This window comes from Sus scrofa, chromosome 14 (genome assembly GCF_000003025.6).
Source record: "Sus scrofa isolate TJ Tabasco breed Duroc chromosome 14, Sscrofa11.1, whole genome shotgun sequence".
Lineage (NCBI taxonomy): Eukaryota > Metazoa > Chordata > Mammalia > Artiodactyla > Suidae > Sus > Sus scrofa.
Window position 1 is genome coordinate 65,724,123 of NC_010456.5, and position 25,830 is coordinate 65,749,952.

A 25,830-nucleotide genomic window follows, 5' to 3' on the forward strand; every position below is an offset into this window, starting at 1 on the left:
TCTGGCGCAGGCCGCCGGCTACAGCTCCGATTCGACCCCTAGCCTGGGAACCTCCATATGCCATGGGAGCTGCCCTAGAAAAGGCAAAAAGACAAAAAAAAAAAAAAAAAAAGAATAAGTATATAGTTATTATAATCATACAATGAAATACCATAAGCAATGAAATGCATACGTAATAGATGATGAACAAAAAGCAAGTCACTAAGAAGACATCATATGATTCCATCCACATAAAGTTCAAACCAGTAAAAACTAAATTATATTATTTAGGGAAGCACACACAGGTGGTAAAACCTTGAAGAAACACAAGGAAGTGAATACCATAAAAGCTGGGACATATTTATATTGGAGTAACTGAGTGAAAGCAGTGTTGGCAATATTTTATTTCTTGACATGAAGGTGACCATGCATATATTCAACTCATAATTTTTTGTTAAAATGTACATTTACATTTTGTGAACTTTCTCTGTAATTAATGCAATTCTTTAATGTGAAACTTAAAAAATGTACAGAGGCATCTATTAACACAACAGAAAGTATAAGGAAGGTAGTACATAATTTTAAATATTCTACTTCAAAAAATGAAAAAGAATAAATAATCCAAATCACATTTCTAAATTACCTTCCCAACACTATACTATTCTGTATTTTTCATCATAGGTAACAATAATCTGGGAGAGTGGAGAGTGCTCATGCTAAATTTTACAAATCTTCCTAATCACTTACCTTCCTTCTTCAGCTTGCTATATAGTTCTTTTTAATAAACTGTAACTACCAATAACATCCAGAGGAAAAAGGTTTAAAATTAATTTAGTACTACCTTCTCTTATAACTATTGCTTCCTACCACAAGAAAAGTTGGCTTCCTCAGTTTCAAATTTGAAAATAAGGTAGGTCTTTGACTGACAACCAGAAGAGTGTTAAAGTCACCAATTTCAAGCCAAAGACAAGGATTCAAAATATGCAAAACTTTCTGTTCTTACCAAACAATCCTCAGGAATAAATATCTAGAAAAGTGTAGAAAGAAAAACTTTTCTCCGTGGGGGAAAAAGGACGGACAAATTTGAGAGAATCCACAGAATCACTCATGCCTACCTTATTTAGGCCAATAAGGTAGGCAAACATATTAAAATTAGAAATTATTGGAGTTCCTGCTGTGATGTAGTGGGTTAAGGATCCAACTGCAACAGCTTGAGTAGCTGTGGAGGTGTGGATTTGATCCCCAGTCCAGAGCACTGAGTTAAAGAATTTGGCTCTGCCACAACTGTGGCATAGGATGCAGCTGTGGCTTGGATTCAGTCCCTGGCTGGGGAACTTTCATATGCCGCAGGTGCAGCCAAAAACAAAAAATTGGAAATTGTTACTGTCACCACATATATATTGATGTAACATATATGAGAAGAAAAATATAAAGTGTACTTACCATTTCCATTAATAGATAGATTATGGGTCTTGAAGCTATCCTCTGCACTTTCCAAGCTCAGGGTAGTATGAGCTAGCAAACTGTACTTTGCACAACTAATAGTGAGAAAAAAGACAGGTTTTAAGTATTTTAGTATATTTTCTACTACATAATTTAGAGATGCTCAATAACAACAAAATAAACAACCTGATTAAAAAATGGGCAAAGGTCTTGAGTAGACATCTCTCTAAAGAAAATATACAAATAGCCAATAAAAACATGAAGAGATGGTCAAGATCATTAATCATTAGGAAAACACAACTCAAAACCACAATGAGACATCACCCATTAGAATGGCTATTATTAAAAAGAAAAAAATTAAAAGTGTTGGCCAGAATATGGACAAATTGGAACCACTGTGCAATGCTGATGGAAATGTAAAATGGTATAACCACAGTGTGGTCATTCTTCAAAAAGTTAGAAATAAAATTACCATGTGAAGTCTAATAAGAATTTTTATTAATTGGGCCAGGAGATATGTTTCATAAACCTTCTTTGTCTCTTACTAAATATTTAATAAAATCCCTTTTACAAAAATACGTATACAGGAAGCACATGTGCATGCATGCACTTCTTTAATAAATAATGGCATACCCCATAGAAGGCTGTTTCTTTGGAGAATGCCTCTCGGTTTGGGTTTTTTTTTTGTTTTATTGAGAAATAATTGCCATACATTACTGTGTAAGTTTAAGGCTTACTGCATGATAGTTTACCTTGGTTTTTAATATACAACCATCAAAGATCAGAAATATCTCTCACTATTTAATGCTTTTTGTATTTGCAAGAAAAATGCATGTCTACAAAACTCAACAACAACAAAAAATCTTATCAAAACAATGCACAGGTAAAATTTCAAGTTACATTCTAAATATAATGGGTTTAATGCAGACTCCCATGTAGACTCCTGGGAAAGTTAACTAAGTATCAACAAATCTCGGAGTTCCCGTCGTGCCGCAGTGGTTAACGAATCCGACTAGGAACCATGATGTTGCGGGTTAGGTCCCTGCCCTTGCTCAGTGGGTTAACAATCCGGCGTTGCCGTGAGCTGTGGTGTAGGTTGCAGACGCGGCTCGGATCCCGCGTTGCTGTGGCTCTGGCGTAGGCCAGTGGCTACAGCTCCGATTCGACCCCTAGCCTGGGAACCTCCATATGCCGCGGGAGCGGCCCAAGAAATAGCAACAACAACAACAAAAAGACAAAAAGACAAAAAAAAAAACAAAAAACAAAAAACAAAAAAAACCAAATCTCTACTGCTACTAGAGCTAAGAGGCACTAGGCTCTTATGCAGTGTGGGCCATTCTTGGCTATTTTCACTTATCCTGAACAAGTTTCTACAGTGCCTTTCATAAGTAGCTCCTATCTTTCCCTAATCTTACACAAGTGCCCTGCATAAGGTGAGGAAATAATAAACAAAACTGTAGAGAAAGAATAAAACCAATTGAGAACAGCAATTATAATAGAAGAGCAAATATTACTACATACAAAACTGGTTTTTTTGTTTTTTGTTTTTTTTTTTGGTCTTTTTAGGGCTGTACCCACAGCATATGGAGGTTCCCAGGCTAGGGGTCTAATCGGAGCTACAGCTGCCAGCTTACGCCACAGCAAGGCCAGATCCGAGTCACGTCTGCAACCTACACCACAGCTCATGGCAACGCCAGATCCCTAATGAACTGAGCAATGCCAGGGGTCAAACCTGCAACCTCATGGTTCCTAGTCAGATTTGTTTCTGCTGCACCACGACGGGAACTCCCAAAACTGCCTATTACCAATCATATTAGTTGCTTGGTGATCAGGGCATGATATGTGAAGCATTATCTCAACATGATAACTTGTCACTGGTACATAGGTTTTATGCAACTACATTACAATTTTTTCCACTTAAAACAATGGGATATAGACTCCCTATTAGCATTTTAGTGCAAAATGTGTTATTTTCAGGAACAGATTATTGACAATAAGTGGATAAGTGATGCAAGAGTGATGATAGGTGTAGCTGAAAACCTACAAGGTGGCCAATGTTGCTGGAGGACAGTGAGGGAGAGGGAGATAAGAGGTCTAAAGTTAAGTAGGGGCAGACACTGCGCACTGCAGTAGGGCATTCCCTGTGTGGCATGATAAGGACCCTGGATTTTACTCTCAGTGAGATGGGAAGCAAGTGCTAAGTTTTAAGCAAAGGCATATACTATGATCTGACTTATGTTTTCAAATGATCTCTCTGGCTGCGATGTGGCAGAGGCCAAGAGTGAAAATGGAGAGACCAAGTAGAAACCTACTGCACCTGACCAGTCAAGAGCTGATGTGGGCCTAAAACTGAGTGGCAGCTGATAGGACGGTGAAAAGTGGTAAGATTCCCAATATTTTCTAGGTTGACCCAACATGGACATGGGATGTAAAAGAAAGAGTCAAGGACAACTCTAAGGTTTTTGGCCCAAGCAACTAGAAAAGAGAATTGTTATTAACTGCAATGAGGCTGACTGAGAGAAGAATGGATAAAGGAAGTAAGAATTTAGTTTTGAACAGATTAAGTCTGAGATTGGGTTGTGCAGTAAGCAGGTGGATATATGAATCTGGAGTGAGGAGAGACAAAAGCATTGGAGAATTAAATTTTGGAGTTACTAGAATATACATGAAATTTAATGATGGTTAGACAAATAAAATGAGAGGACTGCCTATATGCATCTGGAGCACTCCATCATTTTAGATTAAAAGAAAAACAATGAACAAAGGAGATGGGCAAGGAACAATCACTGAAGCAGAAAAGAAACCACAAAAGTGGAAGCCAAGCTTAAAAACTGTTTCAAGGAGAGTGATCAATCGTGTAGAATAATGCTGAAAGGTCCAGGAACAGAAATACTGATAAATGACCTTGGTGTTTAGCAACATGCAGATCACTGCTGACCTTGACAAGAGCAGTTTCTGAAGGATGGGATGGAAGTAACGTGATGAAATCTGACTGAAATGGTCCAAGAGAGAATGGGAGGACAGGAAGTAGAGATAGAGGATATAAAAAACTTTTCTGTGAAGGATAGTGTGAAATGGGGCAGGAGAAATGAGAGGTATTTCAGCATGGTTATGTTTTGGAAATGATGTGGTAGAAGAAAAACTGATGATAAAGCATAAGGAGCCTACTTAGGAGCTGAGAACATGGGATTTAGTGCACAGGTAGGTGGCCTTAGATGGAGCAAAGGCAGTTCATAAGGAACAAAAGCAGCAAATAAAAATATAGATGTGGGTAAGCTGATAGATTTATTGATGGAGGATAAGCAAATTTTCTTCTGATTAATTCAGCAGTATAATTGATACCTGAAACCAAGTCACCAGCTTTGAATAAAAAGGAGTGGAGAGGACTGGGTACCAGAGGTTTCATCATTAAGAGAGCAACATGATGTAAAATACCTGATTAAAGTGAAAGAGCTAAAGTGAAAGGCTATGAACACTTAGTAGGGCTGCTAATACTGGAACTCACTTAAGATTAACAATCACTCTAAAGTGAGACCAGTCAGTATGACTGCTCCTCTTGAGCTTCCTCACGTAGACTCCCACAAGTGCAGATGCAAAGGAGCTAATGGTAGAATTTAACCAAGGTTCAAGTCTTTCCAAGGTTAAGAATGACAAAAGGAGAGAAATGCCAGGAAAGAATACAATAGTAAATCATGGAGCTGAAGCTAAGGTGGAGTCAGAGTACTGAATGAAGCATGCTGGAAATGAGGAAGATGGTATATAGAGCAGGATACCTACCACAGAGGCTTTAGAGGGGGTACTACAGCCCTCATTATTAGTAGTAATGACAAGATCTAGGGTACAGCTGTGCGGTGCATGGTTAAACAGGCATGACACAAGATCACTGGAGGCAAGGAAGTCAGAAAACTTAGAGGTCAGAAAAGTTAGAGGTCAAGATATTAGATGGACAGTCTACTTGTATTTTAAATCCATTAAGAAAAATATCTTGGAGTTCCCATTGTGGCTCAGCGGATTAAGAACCCGACTAGTACTCATGACGATGTGGGTTTGATCCCTGGCCTTGCTCAGTCAGTTAAAGGACCTGGTATTGCCACAAGCTGCAAGCTGCAGTGTAGGTCACAGATGTGGCTCAAATCTGGCTTGCTGTGGCTGTGGTGTAGGCTGGCAGCTGCAGCTCCAATTCAACCCCTAGCCCGGGAAATTTCATAGGCCATGGGTACAGGCATGAAAAGAAAGAAACAAAGGAAGGAAGGAAGGAAGGAAGGAAGGAAGGAAGGAAGGAAGGAAGGAAGGAAGGAAGGAAGAAAGAAAGAAAGAAAGAAAGAAAGAAAGAAGAAAAAACATGACATGGTGAGAGGCAGGGAGTAGGAAAGAGAGAATGAAGATACTTCTGTGTTCTATTTTTAGGAGTGATGTAATTTATTCTCACTGACCACTAAAAATCTTCACTTCAGGAACAGCATCATTTCACACACAGAAGAATAAGGAATACTGCTTTAGCGTGCACAGGAAGTAGCTATGTTATATGCTGTGCATTTGTACTGAGTGCACTGGAGATGTGGCAACTGCATAGCAGTACAAGCTAACATTACGTGATGACCCAAGTATATATTTAATCTTTTTCTCAGGCCTTAATAAGTAATTGTGAGGAGTTTCCATTGTGTCTCAGTGGGTTACGAACTGAGTTACGAACATCATGGTTAGTATCCATGATGATGTGGGTTCAATCCCTGGCCTCGCTCAGTGGGTTAAGGATCAGGCATTGCCATGAGCTGTGGTGTAGGTCACAGACGTGGCTCAGATCTGTGTTGCTATGCCTGTGGTGTAGGCCAGCAGCTGCAACTCCAATTCAACCCATGGCCCAGGAACTTCTATATGCCACAGGTGCGGCCCTAAAAAAAGAAAAAAAAGAAAATAATCGTGACTAAGACATCTTATCCTCAACTACTTTCAGGTAAACATGTAAGATATTTGCTTCTATTTCCAATAAAATACATATCTCATTTATTTTTATTTTTTTGTTTTTTAGGGCCGCACCCACAGCACATGGAGGTTCTTAGGCTAGGGGTCAAATTGGAGCTACAGCTGCCGGCCTACACCACAGCCACAGGAACACTGGGATCCAAGCCGCATCTGCAACCTACACCACAGCTCACGGCGAAGCCTGATCCTTAACCCCCACTCAGCAAGGGCACGGATCGAACCCGCATTCTCATGGTTCCTAATTGGATTTGTTTCTGCTGTGCCACAACGGGAACTCCCAAAAGACACATCTTAGGATAACAATACAAAAAAAGTTATTGATAAGCTCCCCTGAGAATAGTTAAACTATGATAGAGCCAGTTGCTAGATAATGGGGGTCATTAAAATGATCACATGAAGATTCTATAATAACTCAAGAAAAAAAAATCTATATACAAATCATGTAATATGACTATCTCCCAAAGCTAGGTATTTTAAAACCTGGAGGAAAAACATCAGTTCAAAATTATAAAAAAATATTTTAGAGTGAACTATGAATAAATTATTTTCTCTTCTAGATTTTATTTCTCAAGTTTATGTTACTTTTGTAATGAAAAGATAAAATGTACCAGAATTTGTTAAGTAGTGGTAGGAAAAAAACCTACCCTAAAAATCAGAGAAATGCAAAGCATTATAACACAACGTCTACCTACATGCAGTTTAAGGCACTTTGACAAGCACTATCTTTAAAGGTTCACAATAACTACTTGAGATAGGCAGGGCAGATATTTTGGTCTGTATTTCCAAATTATGAAACTGAAGTTAAGAGAATATAATTGACTTGTCTATAGCTAGCAAGTAGTATACTGGAAACAGAATTCTACTGTAAAATATGTACTACCTTTATACTTCACTAAGAAATAGATGAATTAAGGTACTTCAGATACAAAGTGACTATATTTTACTACTACAAGAATTTTAAGTGCAGGAAACATGACTAATTAACTTTTAAATCCAATGTACCACATGATATAACTGCTGAATAATCATTTCTAGGATAATCACATGAATGAATAAATAAAATTATACCCAATAGCTAAGTAATTCCCTTGTTATGTTTGAACACTGCATCATCTTCCACACTACTGTTAAGATGATTTTCCTCACAACAAATAAACCACTTATTCTGGAAAACGGTATTTGTTTTGCAACTTCGATCTCATTTAAAATGTAATGTAGTGCCTTATTTTTTTAAGTTAACATAACTTTTTGTCCAGTAAATAATCATCTCAATTTTACTAGTTTTCACAAGATAAACTTTAAAATTATGTATATTTTTATAAAATGAAGTGTAGTATACTAAATGGTTCTCATGGAGCATAAAATAGTTAATTCAGTTATTAGAAGCACTGGGAAAATCTAGTTAAAAGAATTTCAGTAAACTAAATTCCACAAATAAAATGAACAAATGAATCACACCAGGGATCATGCTAAAAATTACCAAAAATGTTCACTGTCTTCTTTCAGATCAAACAATACTTTATGATATTTCAAGTTACTTCATTTTTAAACCATGACTAATTACAATGTCAATGCTTCCAAAATCAACAATGATCTCACTTTTAAAACATTCTTGTCAGGATAACATTTTCTTACTAAAACATTACCCTCAATCCTTTTAGCCAACCCTAATATTGAGTTCCCAAAAGTTTAATCAGCTACATTTTTTTAACAAATAGGCAAATTGCTGTAACACTTGATGGAGCAGGGGTTCCAAAAATGTTACAAAAAAAATAAATGACTAGTTTAAATGGTAGTCTTTTGTCAGGAAGAACAGCTATATTTGGTCACATGCCATACTGGTCACATGCCAAAAAATCTGAAGAAGAGATATTTTGCCCCTTTTGGTTAAAAATTAAAAGCTATATTAGGAATATTCTCATTGAACTAGATTACTTTTCAAGAAACAAAATTGATTGTCATGCATTCTGATTACAAATGCTATTCTCAAATTCCTATCAAGTGGTCAGTTAAGGAAGTATCAGATAAGAGAAGTCCTGGGCTATGAAATTAACCAAGTACTTGGCATTCACACCAGAAACTCAAAAGAATGCTGGTATTAGAAGAATATAATTTGGTGAAATGTTGTAAAAGGTTTTATACTATCTTTTCACCAATGATAATGGTATAAATAAGCAAATGGCATGCAAGTTTCATGGGAAATGCCAATAAAGAAAATCTGTATTTAGATTAAAACCAAAGAGTATGATTAATTTGAATAGGAGAATGTACACTTCAAGACAAATATGTCAGCCTCTATTAGAAAGAACTTAATAGCAATAATGTTAGTCTCAAAAACACCTCTAAGCTTTGAAGAGAAGTATGGATGAAACACAAGTACTAACATCTCCACTTAGATTACCTTCTATGAAATTACAAACATTTGTTTTAAATTTTAAAATATCTGTCTCTATTTTACAATCTATAAGAGTTTCTAAATTGCAATGTTTCAGCATGAATTTAAAAAAAATTTCAGAAAAAGCACTGGTCTTGGAACAGTAAAAATAGTAACAATAATGGTAAGAGCTACATTTAGTAAATGCTTATTTATTTACTACATACCAAGTTCATGATTTTTTTTTTTTTTTTCTTTTTAGGGCCACACGTGGGTTGTGGCTCAGCAAGTTAGGAACCCAACTAGTATTCATGAGGATGTGGGTTCAATCCCTGGCCACACTCAGTGGGTTAAGGATCCAGCATGAATTATCTTTTTGGATCTCATAATGATCCTAAGGAGTTAGATATTATGACATTATTATTATTATTCCCTTTACAGAGGGAAAAATAAAAACCCAGAAAGTAAATTAACCTGTCCAAGTTCACACAAATAATAAATGACAGGATAAAAAATTAAGTATTCCTTGACAAATAATGAAGTTTTAAACTGTTTGAGAAAAGCCCAGTGATTGTTTTTACATTTTACAAAGGTGTCTAAAATCCTAAAATGTCTCTGAAAGAGTCTTCTAAAAATAAATGATTACCTTTCATATAAAAAAAGTGAGGCCCAGGAAATAATATAACTTGTCCAGGACACTACTTTTTTTTTTTCTTTAAATCAAAATTTTGCTGCTTAAAAACATTTAAAAGTACTGAACTTTGTGATTATCTCCAAGGTTTCTTTGAGTTCTAAAATCTGTGTTTCAAAACTGAAACATAATTTTTCATTTAACCATGGCAAAGATATACTTCCACTACCTTATAGCTGAATTAAAGCATTTCCCAGCAAATAGTTGACATAATCTTAAGCTGGAAAAATTTTAAGACAACCTTAATTCTTTTTCTGTTATTTCTTTTTATTTTTATTATAATTGATTCATAGTATTCTGTCAATTTCTTCTGTATAGCAGGGACTCACTTATACATATATATACATTCTTGTTTTCATCTTATCTTTTATTGTGTTCTATCACAAGTGATTAGATATATAGTTCCCTGTGCTGTACAGCATGACCTCATTGCTTGTCTTTTTTTTTTTTTTTTGGCCTTTTCATGGCCATACCCGCAGCATATGGAGGTTCCCAGGCTAGGGGTCCAGTCAGAGCTGTAGCCACCGGCCTACACCACAGCCACAGCAACATGGGATTCAAGCCACGTCTGCAACGTACACCACAGCTCAAGGCAATGCCGGATCCTTAACCCACTGAGGGAGGCCAAGGATCAAACCTGCATCCTCATGTATGCTAGTCGGGTTTACTAACCACTGAGCCACGATGGGAGCTCCTGTCCATTCTAAATGTAATAATTGTTTGTATACTAACCCCAAACTAAATTGACCTTAATTCTAAAGGAAGAAAATTAAAGGATCCCTCTCTGCCTCCCTTTTGATTAGGAAAGACTTACATCTTCTATGACTTTTTTGGTGGATGGAACCCATTCAAGAATCATGAAATCAATTTAATGATTCATAAGAGGTATTAAAAAAAACTAAAAGTAAAATAAAGTCTAGTAGCTATATCATAAATAGCAAGGGCTAAGTATTGCTTCATAAAATCTGTCTGCTTATGCTGCTGTGCATTCAGTCATGACATAAAATGTATTTCTTAGTGTGGGTCTCAATCAAAATAAATTGAAAGCCACAATGTTAGAGTCCCAAGGCATTTTTCACATGTAACATATCTGGCATGAAAAGAGTTATTTAGTTAAGTTTTGGTGATTGACATTTCCAGGATTTACACCTAAAATATTTTGCTGTCTGTAATTACAGTTAAAGTAGTGACATGCTGAAGAGTCAACTCTACAAAGACACGCAAAGAAGTTCTAGGAATGCAGCCTATACAACAGTTTTCCCAAGAAATATAAAGATAAAGCTACTTGTAAAGTAACAAATACAATGTTTAAAGAAAATATCTGAAAGAAACCAGAGCTCCTTAAAGAGACGGTGCTTCCAAGTTGGCAGAAGAATGTGGGATGTTTCTCAGTCAGAAAGCAAAGAAGCTATCAGAGATTAGGTTGTTAAAAGGATGCAGAGTCGCTTAAAGGTTTCCCATTGATCAAAGATGGAACATTTTGGCTTCAAAGAGGATAATAACTATAACAGATTGAAACACAAATATATAAAAACTTAAGAGTTCAAATAAAACAAAACATTGATCATCTCCATAGTTGCTAAGATAACAACTTACTATTCTAAAGGTGGGTAAATAAAAGAACCAAGTATTTTTTTCCTCCACTGAATTTTTTTTTTTTTTTATTTATATCCAGAGAGTTCTCTTCTTTGAGAGAATTCCAGGTTTAAAAATAAATGCAGGACAGGAGTTCCCGCTATGGTGCAGCAGGTTAAGGATCCAGCATTGCTGCAGCTGCTGTATAGGTCACAGCTATGGCTCAGATTGAATCCCTGGCCCAAGCCACAGGTACAGCCTTAAAAAATAAACAAACAAATGCACGAGAAATAGTCACCAAATCATAAACTCTAATGAAATAATGAATGATCAGCAATTGCTGCTAAAATCATTAGATTTTTAAATGATTGATAGGGATCTCTATAATGGATGGATCAAGTTAACAACACCTGAACCCACTGATCAACTTTATATATATATATATAAAATGACTTTAATTTTTTTCATTATAGCTGGTTTTCAATGTTCTGTCAATTTTCTACTGTACAGCATGGTGACCCAGTTACACATAAATGTATAGATTTTTTTAATAATGATTTTTTTTTATTATAGCTGGTTTACAGTGTTCTGCCCACTGATCAGCTTTAATATGACTAGAAGTGAGACAAGATCCCCTAATGGGGATACATGGGAGTACACATAACCAATATGAAGTACTATTGCCCTAAAAGAGAACCTGAGACTAATCAGTCCTCTAGATCTAACTACAACTTGTAGGAAACACAGGGGACACAAAAAGATATCAAAAAGACCATAGAGATGTAATCAAATAAATTTCAAAACATGGGAAATTCTACAAGATCTAGCCTCCTCAATAAATAATGGCAAGGAACAGAGTGGGAGGGAAATTGTTAGAGGTGAAAAGAAACTTAAAAGACTCACTTAAAGGCAATGTTGTAGACGTCATTTGGATCCTGATTTGTACAAATCACAAGAGAACTTCTTCAGAATTGGGGCAATTTGAACACAGACTGAATATCAGATGATATTAAGGATTTATTTTTTATTGTATTAGGTGTAATAATGGTAATGTGGCTTTGTTATAGAGATAAAATATTTTACAAAATCTGTTAAGACTAAAGCATGACACATATGTAGAAATCCAATTAGTAGAATGATATGTAGCAATCCTTTGACATATAGATGTCCCTTTTCAAGGAAAACATTTCATCTTCTGCTAGAAACTAGAATTTCAAATCACTAAAAACACACTGACACTCAATTTTCTACTTTCAAAGGAAGGTATTAAGGATACCTCAGCTGAGTAAATGTCAGACAACCAAGTTTTTTTTCTGTTTCAGGACATTTTTTTCCATTTAAAATGTAAACATATACTCCACTTACAATACTTTAAAACATCACAAATAGGGAGTTCCCGTCGTGGCGCAGTGGTTAACGAATCCGACTAGGAACCATGAGGTTGCGGGTTCGGTCCCTGCCCTTGCTCAGTGGGTTAACGATCCGGCATTGCCGTGAGCTGTGGTGTAGGTTGCAGATGCGGCTCAGATCCTGCGTTGCTGTGGCTCTGGCGTAGGCCGGGGGCTACAGCTCCGATTCAACCCCTAGCCTGGGAACCTCCATATGCCGTGGGAGCGGCCCAAAGAAATACCAAAAAGACAAAAAAATAAAATAAAATAAAATAAAATGTCACAAATACATAATTATACTCTATCACTATAAATATTGTATTAGAAAACTTACGAAATAGTAGAACTGAAGGACAAACAAGTTTCATGATCTTCTTGAAGCACTGAATTTATTTTCTTCCCTGTAGCTTTACTTATAGATGTCTTCAGTTTCTTAGCTAGTTTTTTTGGTGTGTTTGTTATAGTAGATTCTTCTGTACAGCAACTATATACTTCCACCTTTATCTGAAAGTCTGGCCCTGCTTCATTACTAAAAACAAGGATATTTATAATGTTAGAAATTTAACTCACTAGAAAATAAAATTATGATAACATCTTCTGATGTTTTCATAATATTTAAAATCAGCATCTACAACAGGTTTATGTATATATATATTTGTCTTTTTGCCTTTTCTAGGGCCGCTCCCGCAGCATATGGAGGTTCCCAGGCTAGGGGTCCAATCAGAACTGCAGCCGCCGGTCTACACCAGAGCCACAGCAACGCAGGATCCGAGCCACATCTGCAACCTACACCACAGCTCACGGCAACGCCGGATACTTAACCCACTGAGCAAGGCCAGGGATCGAACCCGCAACCTCATGGTTCCTAGTCAGATTCGTTAACCACTGAGCCACAACAGGAACTCCTATGTTAATATGTATTAATGAGACAGAATCTCCCTATGATTATTTAGTATCTAAATGACCTGAGTCACTGCAACTTCCAGAACTACCAGCTTCTTAAGTGCAGCAGTCTTAACTTAATCAATATGTACAGGCAAACAACTTAATGAAAAAGAAAAAAATGCCCTGGTTATTTCATTGCCAATGCTATTTCTCCTTTGCATTCTTTTAATATAGCTACTTTGAAGGTATTTACATTGTATGTGTGATTTCCTGAAATGACTATTACTCTAAAAACTTGAAAACAAGGAAAGAAAATTAAAAGAAACAAAAGATTCTTCTGTTTAAACCTTTGGTTTTCATGTCTTTTTCATAAAGAGTCACTTATAGGCCACTCACCACTGTGCCCTTCCTGCCTGCCCACTTTTTGTACCTAATAACTTTATTTCACTATTTGGTTATACAGGAGAAAACAAACAAAAAAACAAAAATAAAGAAATATACTTCAAGGCATGAATGAACTCCTTGAGGGTAAGTGTTCTTTGTAATCTCTGTATGCTTAATCTAGCATAAAAGATACTCAATATGCATTTATTAAACCAATATGCAGAAGATCTGCAATGCCACAATTGGCTTTGCTCCTTCTCAGACATAATGACAACTTTCACTATAAAGGACTGTGGTGTTACTAGCAATAAAATACCCTTAAAATTGCAAAGGAGGTCCATTAGCAGTAGATGTTGCCTGCTGAGGAAGATCCATCAGCCTCAAAGATTTTAAAAATGCAGCACACACCTTTTAAGATTTAAATAGCCAATCAAGGAGTTCCTGTCGTGGCACAGTGGTTAACGAATCCGACTAAGAACCATGAGGTTGCGGGTTCAATCCCTGCCTTTGCTCAGTGGGTTAAGCATCTGGCATTGCTGTGAGCTGTAGTGTAGGTTGCAGACGCAGCTCGGACCCCGCGTTGCTGTGGCTCTGGCTTAGGCTGGCGGCTACAGCTCCGATATGACCCCTAACCTGGGAACCTCCATATGCCGCGGGAGCGGCCCTAGAAATGGCAAAAAGGCAATAAATAAATAAATAAATAAATAGTCAATCTATAGTTTGAATAAATCCAAGGAATAACTTTCAAATATTTTTATAGTTTATTATCTGGCAACTTTAAAACATTCAGTATTCCTGCTAATGACTAACAAATGTCAATATTTAGAGAAAAACCAGATATTCATAAATATTGAATACTTATTAAAAACAATCATAATAAAAAGCACATTTTAAAACAACATTTAGAACATTTGTGAGCAGTTATTTTTAGAACAATTTAAAATATTTACAGAATTTTAAAAAATTATAAACTACGAGTTGTCCAAGTAACTTAACATTGTTCTGTGAAAAAATAAAAAAGATTTTTGTCTTTGTGGTAGAAAAAAACTATTGAAGTGATGTGAAGAAAAGACAATTTTGACAAAAAAAAAAATGCATTAGTAATAGCTGATACAGGAAATAAACATATTTAGAAAAATAACATTAATTTTTAGTCTCAATTATGTAAGCATTTGGCAGTATTTGGGGGGGTCCTAAAAAAATTCCTTTGATTAAACAGACTTATGGCCTGCACCACTGCTAATAATTCAGAACAATGCATTTTATTTTTCTGTGCTGTGCAATTCCTTATGGGATACTGGACAGAAGCCACAAAACACAGTTTGCAATGGTTTTTTTAATGCTAGATGAGTGGCAAAACTAGTACTTTCAATCTCAAGTGTATAACTCCACAGCTAAAGATGGAAAAAATCATATATTTTATTTTAATAGTTAGGTGGCTCTTAATATTTAGATAAAAAGACACTGTCTTTGAAACCTTGTAAGAAATACAATCACACACTGATTTAGGCCAATAGAAAAAAAGGCCAGGAAAAACTTATGTTAGTTAAAAATGATTTCTATGGCTACCTGAGGAGTTCTTTCTGGTTCTGTATTATGACCACAATAAAATGAGCCTGTAAAAGAGCAAGGGCAATAAAAACAGCCCTGAGGATCACCCAATTTTTTATTGTTTTGGAGTACATGAAAGAAGAACACCATAAGAAAAAGAACATCTTGAAATTTTACTAAAGTGCTTTTTCTACAGTACATTATTTCAGGACTACCTTATAGAGTTGTTATACTATTTTAGTATTTCTGAAACTAAATACTCTATATGAGATATAAGGACCTGTTTTATGCTCAAATACACTCTCTATAAAATAATGTCATAATGAAATTTCATTGTATTCATAGCTTTACCACTAATTTTACATGATTTCCATTTTATTTTACACCGGAAAATTTTAAATGCAGAAATGGGCTTCTTTTGAATAATGCAATGTTCAAGGTCAATTTAAACATTTAAAGATTTTATTGCTTCAAAAATAATCTAAGAGTTCTGTCTTTCTTTGAAAAAAAGTAGAATTTTAGATTATTTTCATTCAATGAAGATTAAAAAATACTTACAACACAGTTACATTTTCAAAACATATATCTGTGATTGTTTTATCTACAATCACCATGTCAGAATCAAAAACTTCAGCTCCCATTTTGAATAAACAAAAAATGGCATAGCGCTGTGATCCTAGAGAAGAAAAATAGCATTAAGGCAATGATCCATGTGATGTCCTGCTTACACTATGTTACAATCTACTTGAAAATTTTAAAAAATTAATTAAATATTAACAAAAATTTTAAATCCTAAATATTTGCTAATAGAGTCTTATTTTCATACACTGTACATTGTGATTCTTTAACTTTTTATAGAGACTATTTTGTCAGCCTATGTTAATATCTTACCCAACCAGAATACAACAATTAAACTAGAGAGTATCAAAAAATAAAGTTAAAAATATAGGCTGCTCAGCAGCCTAAAGCAAGCACCCAACTCATAAATTTTACTCCTAGAAAATTCTTTAAGCTTTAATTAATTGCAACTTTATTATTCTATATATACTATTACCCTTGTCATTTTGGTTTCCACATATATTTAAGAAAAATAAGTTTTCTATTGTAAGAGGTTAAGAGCAGGCCCAGTAACAGCAAAACATTTTCCACCAAGCTAACGGCAAGGGAGGAAACCACAAAAACAATAAAAAGTAGACATGAACACAAAAACCATAGCTGCTGGGCCTTTTAATTTGATGATTTTTTTAAAAAGTATTAGGTAATTAAAGGACTAAATCCTTATTACTGAGAAAAAGTAGCTCTTCAAAAAAACTTAATTCTGCATAGTAACCAGAAAGATGTACTTAATTCCCACATGCATTCTTTTGTAAAGTAAACTATATTTTCTAATTGAATAACAAATATACTAACTTGATTTTGGATTCTTCATATAAAACTAATTATGCTCAATCTGATTCAGTTTTTAAAGTATGAAGAACAAAGCTATCACAGCAGACAAGAAAGATAAAGGATTGTTACATCTTTTCTGCTGTACAGCTAGAAATCACATGAGGTTAATTTTCATGACTTAAGCAATGCATGGATTTTTTTAAGACCAAATAAAGCCATAAAATGCTAAAGGGGAAAAAAAAATCAGATGGAGCTAAAAAATCTTTCCCTCTTACATCTTGTTAAATAATCTGAGGTAAACAAAACAAGGCAGAAAAAAGCTCTCCAAGAATTCTGGTCAAATAATGTTGCCTTTACATTTACTCCTTCAACATTTCCTTTTATTCCACATTTTCCTTCCCTATTACCTGTTACTCATTATCCTGTACTGGTTCCTATCAACAAGATGCTACTTATTATGGCAAATAACATCAATTTATTTCAGCGTGGAAGCAACTTTTTCTCCCAATAATCAAATATTTACAATATACAAAAGAAAACATTTCTATTACAATTAAAAATTATACATACGTTCTTTATTGCTGAAGTGATCAGAGTCTTTCCACATTAGTGGTATACGAATATCTATAAAAGCAGGGAAAAAGAAATGACAATAATAATTTTGGCAAATTTCATTGCTAAGAGTGAAATAAACCTATGAATTCCATAATGGATTCTGACCATTAAAGCTAATATTTATTTATTATTTAAATTTTCTAACACAGTGACATTTTCTCTTAAAAACAGCTTAGACTGGGAATATAAAATCCGTAATACTCACTTAAATAATATACTTAAAAAAAACCTACCATTACTTAAGAAACTAAGTTATTAAGATCTGTAATAAGCTTATGCTGAAACTTTTTCATTTTGTGATTTGTTTTTGAAATAGGTGAATTATGAGGAACTCAGTGTTGAATTTTTATGTTGGGTATGCAGCAGCAGCAAATGTAGTTAAATACACTTCAAAATCATAGAATCACAGAGGTAGAAAGAACCTTAGAACTTTTATCCACTATGAAAACTTTAGGTGTTCCCATTGTGACAGACATGGCTCAGATCGTGCATTACTGTGGTTGTAGCGTAGGCTGGCAGCTGTAGCTCCAATTTGACCCCTAGCCTGGAAACTTCTATATGTTGCACCTGTGGCCCTTGAAAGAAAGAAAAAGAGAAAAAGAAAGAAAGAAAGAAAGGAAGGAAGGAAGGAAGGAAGGAAGGAAGGAAGGAAGGAAGGAAGGAAAGAAAACTTTTTAAAGATGAAGAAAATTAAGTGAATTGCCTAAGATTATTGGTTTCTGGGAGAAACCCAGCCTAGACGAAAAAATCCAAGACCTTTCCATTAAGATTTTCTTTGTCTACAAAAGAATTTACAGATCTTTGTATATTCGTGTTACAAACTGTAACATTTCCCTTAAAAAATAAAAGTGAAAAAGAGGAATACATTGCTTCTTTCAGGTCAAAAAAAGAACATACATTCTGAAAATATTCTAAACACATTCTTTTCATTCACACATTCTTCAAACTCTAAAGTGATTGCGTTAATGATCTTTATTCCACAAATTAATCTAGAGCTTTGACACAGTCAAAATTTTTCCTTTCTAGTTTCCTCTATTCTTCCATTTAATATTAGGTTAACATTATGCAGTAACAATTTCCCTCTGACATGCCTATGCTAATTTCCAAGTTAAAGGATTTAGATTCTACTAATAGATTAAGATGTGTGATCGCAGCATAATACAGCACAGCAGAGATCTCAATGGTAAAGTAAAGTTAGTTTTAGTTACTCAGAATGAAAACTGTATCAACGACTCAAGCCCTTGTGGAAAATTTCTTATCTAAGACACTTCCCTACTACACTTAGGAAGTTTAAGTGCAGTTTTCATATCCAATTATGCCACTTTCAAATAATTACAAATCTTTATGAACATAAATAGTTGGCTACCTTTACATTGTGCTTCACCTTTAGATCCCATAATCTTTTGTCTACATTTCTATTTGTTTAGAATTCTTTCTAAGGTTCTGAGTGCCTGTGTCCAATTTCCTTTCTAGAATAGCTTTACATTACTCCTTCATCCCTAACCTGCCCAACTAGGTAGGAATGTATGTGTGCTCTTCCCACTGGTGCCTTAGCACTTTTGGTAAAAAAAATAATAATATTACTTACAGAGCTCTCCCCATGTGCCAAGCTAAAAACCCTTTACACACATCTGATAACAATTTTTAAAATATATTTGCCAATTCATGGTTATGTTTTGTCATTTGTCTCAAAGTACTTTTCAATTTCCTCTTTGATTTCATCACTGACCCAATAGTTTTTTAGTAAGATGTTGTGTAGTCCGCATATAGTGGTTTTCATGGGGTTTGGGGTTTTTTTTTCTCATTTCCCTTTTTATGGTTTATTTCTAGTTTCATGCTGAAGTGGTCAGAAAAGATGCATCAAATAGTTCCTATCCTCTTAAATTTCTTAAGGCTTGTTTTGCGTCCTGGTACGTCGTCTCCTAGAGAATGCTCCACGTTCACTTGAAAAAAAAAATGTATGCTCTGGGTTTTATGGATGAAATGTTCTAAAATTATCAATTGGGTCTAACTGACTGTGAAAACACAACCATACAAAAATCTATGGGACGTATCAAAAGCAGTCCTAAGAAGGAAGTTCATAGCAATATAGGCCTTCCTCAAAAAGCAAGAAAAATCTCAAGTAAACAACCTAACATACTACCTACAAGAATTAGAAAAAGAAGAACAAGTCTAAAGTCAGCAGAAAGAAGAAAATGATAATGATCTGAGAGTAAATAAGTAAAAGAGAAAAAACAATGGAAGAAATCAATATAACCAAGAGCTGGTTTTTTGAAAGGGTAAACAAAATTGACAAACCTCTGGCCAGGCTCACCAAGAAGAAAAGACAGAGGACTCAAACAAAACAACCAAACTGAAGAAATAAAAAAAAAAACTGTAAGAGAATAATTATGAACAATTATATGCCAACAAACTGGAAAACCTAAAAGAAGTGGGTGACTTTCTAGAAACATAAAACCCACCAAAACTGGGTTTGTTTGTTTGTTTTTCCTTTTTCAGCCACTTCTACAGCATATGTAAATTTCCAGGTCAGGGATTGAATCCAAGCCATAGCTGCAGCAACACCAGATCCTTAACCCACTGTGCCAGGATGGGGATCGAACTGGCAACACCACAGACAAACTGGATCATTAACCCGCTACACTCACAAGTCCACCAAAACTGAATCAAGAAGAAATAGGTAATTTGAACAAACCAATCACTAGAAATGAAATAGAATCTGTAATAAACAAACAGGTTAATAAATAAAACATCCCTGCAAACAAAAGTCCAAGATTGGATGGCTTCACTGGGGGATTCTGCCAAAAATACAAAGAACTTAACTCAAACTCTTCTAAAAGACTGGCAAGGAGGGAACACTCCCAAAATTATTCTATGAAGCCACCATCACTTTGATACAAAAACCAGACAAACACACTACCAAAAAAGAAAATTAAGGCCAATATCGTTGATGAATATAGAGGCAAAAATTCTAAACAAAATATAAGCAAATTGATTCCAACAACAAATAAAAAAGATGATATACCATGACCAAGTGGGATTCATCCCAGGGTCACAAGAATAGTTCAACATGGAAAAAACCAATCAATGTCATATACCACATCAACAAAAGAGAGGACAAAAACCGCATGATCATCTCAATAGATGCAGAAAAAGCATTTGATAAAATTCAACATCCATTCATGATAAAAACTCACCAAAGTAAGTAAAAGGAACATATCTCAACATAATAAAAGCCACTTATGATAAAACTATAGCCAACATATACTCAATGGTAAAAAGTCTAAAGCTTTCTCACTAAAATCTAGGACAAGACCAAGATGCGTACTTCAATGCTTCTATTCAATGTAGTATAGGAAGTCCTAGCCACAGCAATCAAACAAGAAAAAGAAATGAAAGGTATCCAAATTGGAAGAGAAGAGGTAAAACCGTCATTATATACAAATGACATACTATATATAAATAAAAACCCCTAGATGCCACACAAAAACTACTAGAACTGATAAATTCAACAAGGTAGCAGGATACAAGATTGACATACAGAAATCTGTTTCCCTATACTAATAATGAAATATCAAGAAAGGGAAAGAAAAAAAAACAATCTCTTTTAAAATCACATCCAACGTGATTTTAAACACACACACACACACAGGAATAAACCTGACCAAGGAAGTGAAAGACGTATATGCTGAGAAATATAAAACATTATAAAGAAAACTGAAGATGATTTAAAGAAATGTAAAGAAGAGTTCTCATTATAGCTCAGCAGTAACAAACCCAACTAGGATCCGTGAGGACACAAGTTCGATCCCTGGCCTTGCTCAGTGGGGAAGAATCCAGCATTGCTATGAGTTATGGAGTAAGTTGCAGACATGGCTTGGATCCCAAGTTGCTGTCGCTGTGGTGTAGGCTGGGGGCTACAGCCCTGGTTCAACCCCCAGCCTGGGAACTCCCATATGCCATGGGTGCGGCCCTAAAAAAAGACCAAAAAAAAAAAAAAAAAAAAAAAAAAAGATATGCCATGCTCTTGGAAAATGCATTTCCATTAATTGGAAAAATTGAATTAATATTGTTAAAATGGGCATAACACCCAAAACAATCCAGATTCATGCAATCCCTGTCAAATTACCCATGCCATTTTTCACAGAACTAGAACAAATAATCCTAAAATTTGTATGATACCATAAAAGACCCAGAATTGCCAAAGCAATCCTAAGGAAAAAGAACAAAGCAGGAAGCATAACTCTTCCACACTTCAGGCAATACTACAAAGCTACAGTAATCAAAACAGTGTGATACTGGCTGTTGATGGATCAATGGAACAGAAGAAAGAGCCCAGAAATAAACTCACACATCTACATTCAATTAATCTTCGACAAGGGAGATAAGAACATACAATGGAGAAAAGACAGTCTCTTCAGCAAGTGGTGTTTGGAAAGCTGGACAGCTACATGTAAATGAATGAAGTGAGAATACTCCCTCACACCATACACTAAAATAAACTCAAAATGGCTTAAAGACATAAATATAAGACAGGACAACATAAAAATCCTACAAGAGAACATAGGCAAAACATTCTCACATAAATTGTAGTGATGTTTTCTTAGGTTAGTCTCCCAAGGCAACAGCAATAAACGCAAAAATAAACAATTGTAATCTAATTAAATTTATAAGCTTTTTCACAGCAAAGGAAATCCTCAAGAAAACAAAAAGCCTATGGACTGGGAGAAAATATTTGCAAACAATGGGACTGACAAGGACTTAATTTCCAAAATATACAAACAACTCATATGGCTCAACAACAAAAAAAAATCCCAATCAAAAAACAGGCAGAAGACCTCATAGATAGTTCTCCAAAGGAGACACATCAATTGCTGACAGGAACATGAAAAGATGCTCAACTCCACTAATTATTAGAGAAATACAAATCAAAACTGCAATGAGGTACCATCTCACACTGGTCAGAATGGCCATGATTAAAAAGTCTACAAATAACAAATGCTGGATACAAATCTGCAAATAACGAATGCTGGAAAGGGTGTGAAGAAAAGGGAGCCCTTCAACACTGCTGATGGGAATGTAAAGTGCTGCAGCTACTGTGGAAAATAGTACGGAGGTTCCTTTAAAACTAAAAAAGGAGCTATCATATGACCCTGCAATCCCACTCCAGGGCACATATCCAGAGAAAATCACAATTCAAAAAGATGCATGCACCAGAATGTTCCTAGTACCCTATTTATAACACCCAAGACATGGAAGCAATCTCAATGTCCATTAATATAAATGGATAAAGAAGATGTGATATACATACACAATGAAATATTACTTAGGCATAAAAAAGAATGAAATAATGGCATTTGCAACAACATGGACAGACCTAGAGATTACCATACTAAGTGAAGTCAGATAAAGACAAATATATGACATCATTTTACATGGAATCTATGATACAAATGAACTTATTTACAAAACGGAAACGGACTCATAGACATAAAAAACAAACTTATGGTTACCTAAGGGGTAAGGATGGGAATAAACCAGGAGTTTAGGATTAGCAGATACAAACTACTATTTATAAAATAGATAAGCAACAAGGTCCTACTGTGTAGCACAGGAACTATGTTCAGTATCTTGTAATAACCTATAATGGAAAAGAATATGAAAAAGAATATATTTGTTATACACCTGAAACTAACCTAACACTGTTAATCAACTATACTTCAATTAAATTTACACACACACACACACACATTTGATAATCAAGTGACAGGATATAACTGTTTAGATTTGCATTTTCTTGCTTAACAAGAAACGTTAATAAGCTTACTGCCGATTCAGTGAATCTGTTCATATCCATGGCTCATTTTTCTTATTTAAAACACACTGTTTATGATTTGTACTTCCAAAAATTATTTATTAGGAGTTTCTGCCATGGCACAGTGGGTTAAATATCTAACTGAAGCAACTCAGATTGCTGTGGAGGCGCAAATTTGATCCCTGGCCTAGCACAGTGGGTTAAAGGGTCTGGTGCTGCTGTGGGCTACAGCTGTGGCTGATTCGATCCCTGGCCCAGGAACTTTTATATGCTGTGGGTATAAGCATAAAAAAATAATAATCATCATTTAATCTATGTGAGATTTTTGAGTGAGGTGAAAATATAAATATTCTTATAAAGATAGCTGTTCCAGCTCCATTCATATATCTAATAGGCCTTCTCTTAGTCAGTGATTTAATGATGCCGTCTTTATGACACATGCCATTCTGAGTAAATGTCTTTTCCTTGGCTATAAGATTTATGGCTCTAATTGAATCATTTATCAATTACTTTCCATCCTAATACCAATACCATATTATTACACCATTGTAACTTTGTATTTTATCATCTAACAGAAATATACACTTCCAAAAATATCTTATCTGATTGTACTACTTTAATTTCAGAAATACTTTGTCAAAATTCCCTTCCAAAATTTTTATTAGAATTCTGTTATTCCAATTAACTTTGGAATCGTTAACTTTACAATATGCTCTTTGCAGAGTAGCATGATGCTCTTACATTTTTATTAAGGTTATTCTTGGTGTATTTAATGTTTTTGATTTTTGCAATTTTTATAATAAAGAAGATCTTTTTCTGTCATATTTTGTAACAAGTTATTGCTGGTTTTGAGAGTAGCTATCACTTTTTGTATATTTATCTTGAATCTAGCCACTTTCACTGAATTCTTTATTAATTCAATTACTGTTTCAGTAACTCTCCTTAGATAGTCTAGGTCTATAATCCATTATCTTCAAGTAGGACTCAATTTATCTATTTTCAGTAGTTTCATCTTTCATTCTTACTGTTTTACCTAGAATTCCTAACACTGTGTTGTTATATTGACTTAATAGACACTGTTATTTTGTTCCTGATTTAATGGGATCATCTTTATTGTTTTGTAATTATGACTTGGCTGATGTCCTGTGAAAAGGCCTGCTTCTTGCTTGACCACAATTGCTGACTCATTCCATTTCACAACCGTTCTTTTCCACAGCTGTTCTTTTTCTATTAGGGTAGTATTAACTATTTAGACTATCTTGGGAGAAATGTGATGAATCCTTATTTCCTTTGCTGTACACTCACAGCCTGTTGGACAGTCTTGCTCTTTCCCATGACTAGCTATGTCAGATCCACAAGAAAAGTAGACATTTTTTATCTACCTTCATGTACTGTTAAGATGGCACAGGTGTATAACTCATTGTGGGTTTTCTGTTGTTGTTTTTTGGTTCTGTTGTTTTTTTCTGCAGTGCTCCCAGCATGCAGAAGTTCCTGAGCCAGGGATCAAACCTGAGCCATAGCAGTGATAATACCAAATCCTTATCTGTCAGTCTACCAGGGAACTCCTCACTGTGTTTTTAAATTCAGTTTCAAATAGTAGAAATTCATTCCAAATTCTTGCAAATGGTTGACTCGGCTTTAACTTACTCTTTTTTCTTTAATGTCTTAATCGACACTGAAAGAGCCATAGTAGGATAGTTAACTTGATGCTATCGTGTCCCAGAAGTCTATAATCTTCAAAAGTAAAAACTGAGGAACTTTGTGAACTGATTTGACTTTAGTCATTGAATTACTAGTCAATGAATAAGCTAAGACAGTTACCACATGTGATTATTTGTTTAACAGAAACAATTGGGATAAACTTCACTTATTCTTTTTACTCTTATAAAGATCTGGCCAGTAAGTGGTGAAGCTGGAAAGAGAAAACCCAGCTATCTCCTGGAATCACTGTAATCACTCAGAAACATTATGAAACTTTGCTGCAAATATTCATGTCGATCAAAACAAAAGTCACATTTTCATTCCAATTTCAAAAGAAAATGAATTTATAAAGGTGAATTAGTTTTTAACATTCTTTGTTTTTATCTTTTACAAATACACGGATAAAGTATAATTAAGTCTAAGCAAAGATGAAAAGAAATTACATATGTATCCCATTTTCTGAGACTTTCAGTTCTTTAATTTATCTTTTAAAAAGAAGGAACACATGCAGAAATAAGTTTAATTTCTACACTCAAGTATTCATGGTCAAGAAAATAGTTTTTTTTCTCTTATTTTAAATGCTTTTATTTAAACACTCTTCTAAATGGACAGTTAATACTAATTTTGTGAATTGCTGCAGTCAATAAACTATCACGAAATGACAATAGAGGCTATCACAGCATTTCAATCTTTAATAGCAATTGAACACATCTCATTTATGTACTGAGTGGCACTGTATCAGAAGCATGGAATGGAGGATTATGTTTTAAATATTTTTAGAAAATCTCTCTTAAACATTTATAACATTTTGTTTTTCACATTTAAATGTACTGAACTTAGTGAACAACTAATATGTAAAAGTGCTATTTGGCATCAAAAAGATAAATAAGATATAAAACATGTTTTATTCTACTCATATTATAATTGGAAAGATGAAAACATTAAGTATAGACAACTATAAAACACGCAACAGATTTTTATACAGATCAGGTATTTCTGCTGATGGTAATCCTCTGATTTAGGACAATTACGTCATACGTAAAATGCAGATCTATCC

The 25,830-nt window shown here is 34.8% G+C and overlaps 1 protein-coding gene across 3 annotated transcripts in view; it reads right to left on the bottom strand.

Moving 5' to 3' along the window:
* Positions 1-25,830, bottom strand: part of RTKN2 (rhotekin 2) — a 174,668-nt gene that overhangs the window by 37,405 nt on the left and 111,433 nt on the right. For all 3 annotated transcript variants that reach the window (XM_021073058.1, XM_021073059.1, XM_021073060.1), the window contains 4 exons: positions 17,213-17,266; positions 15,812-15,929; positions 12,768-12,962; positions 1,423-1,517 (listed from right to left, as the gene is read on the bottom strand). In XM_021073058.1, the coding sequence (XP_020928717.1) occupies positions 1,423-1,517; positions 12,768-12,962; positions 15,812-15,929; positions 17,213-17,266 (462 nt within the window). The remainder of the gene's footprint in view (positions 1-1,422; positions 1,518-12,767; positions 12,963-15,811; positions 15,930-17,212; positions 17,267-25,830) is intronic.